General features: G+C 48.7%; 1 protein-coding gene across 1 annotated transcript; it reads right to left on the bottom strand.

Moving 5' to 3' along the window:
* Window positions 1-1,323: 1,323 nt before the first annotated feature.
* LOC102427234 (vasohibin-2-like) lies at window positions 1,324-3,367 on the bottom strand. Its single transcript, XM_006109451.3, has 2 exons — window positions 2,828-3,367; window positions 1,324-1,443 (listed from the first exon to the last, which is right to left on the bottom strand). Exons 1-2 carry the CDS (start codon window positions 3,290-3,292, stop codon window positions 1,324-1,326), a joined length of 585 nt encoding a protein of 194 aa, XP_006109513.1. The 5' UTR covers window positions 3,293-3,367.
* Window positions 3,368-5,987: the final 2,620 nt, after the last annotated feature.

Raw genomic sequence — 5,987 nt, 5'->3', positions numbered from 1 at the left:
AAGATTCCCAGGTGATTCTAATGTGCAGCCAAGGTTGAGAACCACTGCTCTAGAGGGAAGAGCAGGCTTTGTGGACTGCTCACCATTTGCTGAAGATTAGGAGCTCCTAAGGCAGCGGTTCTCAACCTGTGGGTCGAGACCCCTTTGGCGGTCGAACGACCCTTTCACAGGGGTCGCCTAAGACCATCCTGCATATCAGATATTTACATGATGATTCATAACAGTAGCAACATTACAGTTATGAAGTAGCAACGAAAATAATTTTATGGTTGGGTCACAACATGAGGAATTGTATTTAAAGGTCCTGAAGGTTGAGAACCACTGTCCTAAGGGAAGGACTCAGCCCCCTTTGAGCAGAAAGGATAATAAATCAGATGAGAAGGCTTCCTCCCCTGCTCCACGATCAATCAGATTCCTATTTCTGGGTCACTCGCTCTAAGCTAAATGACCCTCTGGGGAGGGTTTACATAGTCCTCTGAGACAACCACTACTTTGTTAGTGAAAGCAATGAATGGATGTTTGGATCGGAAAGGGTTAGATAGAGTTAGTTAGGGTCAGGGTCAAGGGTCAAGGGTGATGGTCAGCCTCAGGGGCAGGATTAGGGTCAGAACCTCATGTGACACAGCATGCCACTGTTGTTAATAAAAGCATTATCCCCCCACCCCCCAGTGTAATCATGGCCCAAATATCTGCCAGTGGATTAATCACTGGTTACTCTGAGCATCCTCAGCATCTCCAATCTGTGATTTCATAAGTGGGTTGTTTTGACCTAGGAAGTAGGTGTGGAGTCACGAGCCTCAGGACTAAAATAGGGGGAGTCGAGTCAGCCAAGGAAGAGGATGAGCCTGTGGGTATTTCTGATGCCACCACCCACAGAGGGTGATCACAGTTTCTGCTGGGTACGGAGGGCTACAGGGTTTTAAGGAAGTTCATCAGTTCCAACAATCCCATTGTGGGAGGCGAGAAAACTTAAGCCCAGAAAGGTTTCATGATATGCTTACAGTCACGGAGCTCCCCGTAGCTGAGATGGGTCCAGACCCAGGATCCTAATTCTAAGTCCAGTGTTCCTTCCATGCTGCCAGGATTTGGGGCTATTCTTCATCTCACACAGTCTTAGGCTAATCCCTCCACCTGTGTCTGCAGCTGACTGTCAGCGAGTACGAGTAATAGGGGTGATGTGCATGGTGGGTCCTTTTCCATAAGAGATGTCTCCCGAATGAGGGGCAGTCCTCTTGGACAGCACTGCTTGGTTCAAGTGTCAAGCCCTGGACACAGCTTTGTCCCCAGGGCCAGGACAAACCCACAAAGGTGAGGAAATACTACTCACGATTTGTCTCGCCTGCCGAGCCGTCTCGGGGGGCTTGCCTGTCTCCTTCGGGGGGACAAGGATTTTCCCCGGCTTCTCACTTGGGTTGGAGAGTGGGCACTTGCAGGTTTCAGGATCTGAGGGAGATACGAGGAGTTGGCACACTGGTTTCTAACGGCCCCCGTTCTTGAGTCTTCCCACAGCACAGCCTCCAGCCCCCAGCCCCCTCATGATCACATGGTTTAGAAGGCCCTGAGCTGGGAGACTTCCAGGAGGAAGTCTGAGACACCGAGTTCCTCTCTCATCCTGCACAAGCGAGGAGCAAAGGTACCACTTCCCCAGGGGGTAGGATGCCCCCTTTACCGAGGTAGAGAGAGAGGAGCAGAGCCCAGTGCCTCAGCCTCCTGGGCTGTGTTTAGTTGCTCAGCGAGTTCCTCTCTCGTGCAGGCAAAGTCCCATCTTCATTCCCCCAGAAATCACTTGTTCCTTTCGCTCTCCACACACCCACACGCACAGAGTGGTTTCAATTTGCCAAGAATCTCCATTCCAGGTCCCGCAGAGTGAAGATGACAAGTCCCCACGTGCTAAACATAACCGAGCCCGAATGTGGATAACCCTTCCCCCTGTGGTCCTCAGTGCCTGCACAGGCTTCTCTCAGTGACGCCACAGGCCCTGGAGGGACAAGGACAAGCAGGCATCATGTCACATTGAAAGTGACAAGGTGGAAGGAAGAAGGGCTTATGAGTTTATATAAAGCCAGCAGAGCGCTTGCTCCTTTGTTTGCCACTGTGACACCAGGTCAGAATTTTTTGCCGAAGGCTTTTGCTGTTTATTAAGCAAAGCAGAGATATAATGTGACTCTTCTAAAGCTGGGGACCCACTCACTCATCCTGGTTTGCCCAGGAATTTCCTGGTTTAAAAAAACTTGTTTAAATTGAGAAAGAGAAAAAGAGAGAGAGAGAGAGAGAGAGCGCGCACTTCTTGTTCCACTTATTTATGCATTCATTGGTGCCCTGACTGAGGACTGAACCTATAACCTTGGGTGTTTACAGACGACACTCCAGACAACTGGCTACCCTGCCAGGGCAGGACTTTCCTGGTTTTAAGTACTGAAAATCTCATATCCTGGGAAAATCTTCAGTTTCAGGGAAACTGGGATGATCAGCCACTCTATTACACAGGGCAAAACAGAACAAAACTAGAGCCTTAGTATAAAATGACTAACATTTTAGATTGATTTCATAGAAAGAACTGCAGACCAACACATTGCTTTAACTGTGACATCTAAGTTGATTTTAGCTCTCATTTTTGAGGTAGTATATGCAATGAGATACTTTAATTGTCCATGTAAAACAGCAAATGGCTTATCTTCTCTTTTTAAAAACAGGGTGGCTACCAAGCAAGATAACCCCAAGAAAGTTTTCACCATCTCAGAAATGTGGGGATGAGGCAAGAGTTATTGGGGAGACAGGACAGAGACAAAAAGAGAGGGGGAGAGAGAGAGATCTTCCCAGCACTTACCTTCATTCTCATGTCCCTGGCATATTTCTCCAGCTCCTTCCTTATGTCAGCCCTCAACATCTTTGAGACATTCAGGACCAGCTGCTTCCACTCAATGGGCTGGAAGCTATGAGGCTCATGGGGGACGTACAGCCCAATCTTGACCTTCTTGACTGTGTGCAGGTATTTCTTGTAGGAGTCTTCAAAGTCAAAGATAAGGTCACTCAGAGTCCGAAAGGTCAGCGGCTTGTCCATCAGCTCAGCCCTCCGGCTCATGCCCAGCGAGCCATAGTGGCCATTGCAATAAATCCCCAGCACGACATGATGAAAGTAGTTTCCTGAGAAGTAGGTTTTAAAGCTGATGGGGAATCGCTCAATGGAAGGCTGTCCATTGGTTAAATATCTTAGATAATTCTGAATCAAGGAAGATAAAGGAGGCCTTGAAAATTCACAGCGCTGGGATTCCCAGCAAGGGAAAGGGGCCATGGGTCAGTCCATCCCTCTGCCTCTGAGCAGGCCGACACCCAACCTTTCCAGACTAATCCTCTTTGAAAGGGTTCACAGATATCTTTGAGTACCTACTATATGGTGCACCAGAACCAAATTAATGTGGGACAAAGAGGGAAAATGGTAATTAAATAAATGCAAAACAAAACAATAACAAGTACTTTCTCCTCTCTTGGGTTTCTACAGAGGATGACAAGCTTTTAAAGGGTTTTATATGCACTCGGAATGACATTCCCAGATGTTAATTCTGGCTGGAGTATGTGGGACATTCCAAGAATCGAAGGTTTCTGCAATGTTCGGGGGAGAGATGACAACCAGAAGCAAGGCAAGGCAATGGACCTGTAAAAGGGACAGACTGGCTGATTAACTGCATCAGTAGTTCTCAACCTTCTGGCCCTTTAAATACAGTTCCTCATGTTGTGACCCAACCATAAAATTATTTTCGTTGCTACTTCATAACTGTAATGTTACTACTGTTATGAATCTGATATGCAGTATGGTCTTAGGCGACCCCTGTGAAAGGGTCGTTCGACCGCCAAAGGGGTCGTGACCCACAGGTTGAGAACTGCTGAACTAGATGGTAAGGACAGAAGGTGTCAGAATGGTCATATGTGCAGTCCGCCTCTCCTCCCGATGGCCCTGTCACAGAAGTGACACAGGCTTGGGGACCACACAGAAAGCCGCCTGCAACCCCTGAACCTCAGGGCTCCCTCAGTCCCCAGCCCACCTGGCACCGCAGCTCAGCTCTCTCCACACATGGGCTCGTTTGGTTGGAGTAGCCCAGCCTCTTACTGTTATTACCTCAGTTTGGGCTCAGGAACCATATAAGGTGCAGCTCCAAGTACCTGCCCCACCGACTCCACGTTGTGGAACGATGGACAAGAGGCACCGCATCCTCAAGTCCATCTCGAAGTCTGTTGGACAGCCCAGGCCAGGCCATGGCCACCCGGAGACCCAGCCTTTATGGAGAGGGTTACTGGGATCTCATAAAGTCACTCCTCGGCTGAACATCTTTGGTGACTCCGGAGTGTTCTGCAGGTAAATAACAATCCAGGTGCTTAACGTGGAGGCCTGTGCACGGTAAGGGCTCAGGAGGTGGGGACAGTCCTCCACCCTCTAGGACTTGTCTTCACCATTTCTGGCCCCCACTCCAATTTACTTTCCACACAGTGGCCAGAAGGATCTATTTAAGCCAGAATTTGGAACATGTCACTCTCCTGCTTACGTTTTTAGTGTCTGCCATCCTCTCAGCTCTTCGCAAAGTCCTGCCACAATTTGGTCCCTGCTCATCATTCCTTCGTGTAGTCTAATTTTTCCATCAACCTGGACTAGCACCCTGACCTACAGCAGACCCGTGACATTTTTGAAGGTTGCACCGAGACTATAATAAATGCCCAGATCTGTGCCCGCTGCCCTCAGCACATATATCCTGCACCCCATCACTTCCCCTCCAGAATGCAAAGTCAAATATAACTAAAAAATGTAAAGCCTTTTAAATGACTTACATCACCAAGCTATAAGGCCAAAGTGATCTATGAAACTTTCTGAAACATGCCACTAAACACGCTCTACATCATGTCCCTATTGTGGTCTAACTTGTTTTATGCCTTCACTCACACATCGGCCTTCCAGCATGAGGGATTCAAACCTGGTAGAGAGCTTTGGGGTCTCCTAAGAATCGTGATGACAAGGATGCTGTGGGCTCACACAGCCTGCACCCTTGGAACAGCATCACTGCTACTAGTATCCCCTCCCCATTCCCAGTGTGAGCTTCCCTGACCTTCCTCAGCCCGGGTAAGTATTTCCCCACCCACCCCCAGTAACTCCCAGAGCACTTGTTGTTTACTCATACAGCATTCTGATGATTTGCTGTTTGCATATTGTGAGGGCAGGAGTTGTGTTGGGCATCCTGTTACCTCTCCCTGGCATAGCGCTCCAGGCACAGAGTGCTTGCACACAGTACTTGCACACAGAGTATTTGCACACAGAGTACTTGCTGAAAGTACTTGAGCCTTAGATCAAGAGGATATGTTCCCTTACACTTAAAACTGCATTCAGTGTGTGTGTGTGGGGGGGGAGGGAGGGGACTCATCCAGACACCCTTAAAAAACAGAAGCTGCTAGAACTCAGCCCACAGCCCCGAGGTTAGCCTTGACCTCAATGTGATCACGGAGGGCTATTCTCTCCAAAATGACTTCTCCTGCTTTCTCACCACTTCGTCATGTGAGATGAACTGGCAGTCAGGGAGTGAGATCACATCTTTCTGAGGCCTCTTACATAAATTCTTTCTTGCTTTCTGGGGCGAGTTCTCTGGGGCTGGCTTAAGGGCATTCCTCAGTTATTTAAGTCAGTGTAACAAACACTGAGCGAGGGCCTCCTGGCCCAACGGCCTGCTGGGTGGGGCTGTGGGGCCAACGGTGAGAACGCAGCCCTTCTCTGCAAGTCTGATGGAGAGAGAGACTCAAAGGGGACACAATATGGCCAGAATGGCGATTCCTCGAAAAAAACTAGACGTAGACTTACCCCATGATCCAGCAATTCCACCTCTGGGTCTAGATCAGAGGTGGGCAAACTTTTTGACTCGAGGGCCACAATGGGTTCTTAAACTGGACCGGAGGGCAGGAACAAAAGCATGGATGGAGTGTTTGTGTGAACTAATATAAATTCAAAGTAA

Source organism: Myotis lucifugus, unplaced genomic scaffold, assembly GCF_000147115.1.
Source record: "Myotis lucifugus unplaced genomic scaffold, Myoluc2.0 scaffold_10026, whole genome shotgun sequence".
Taxonomy (NCBI): domain Eukaryota; kingdom Metazoa; phylum Chordata; class Mammalia; order Chiroptera; family Vespertilionidae; genus Myotis; species Myotis lucifugus.
The sequence above is the reverse complement of the archived record's forward strand: the minus strand, read 5'-3'. Positions and strand labels throughout refer to the sequence as shown.

Bases quoted from the DNA above. Each gene is read 5' to 3' on its own strand.
- LOC102427234 (XM_006109451.3), bottom strand. From the start codon at position 3,292: ATGGCCCCTTTCCCTTGCTGGGAATCCCAGCGCTGTGAATTTTCAAGG. The intron at 1,444-2,827 runs GTAAGTGCTGGG...TATCTCCCTCAG, and splicing joins CCAGGGACATGAGAATGAAG to ATCCTGAAACCTGCAAGTGC.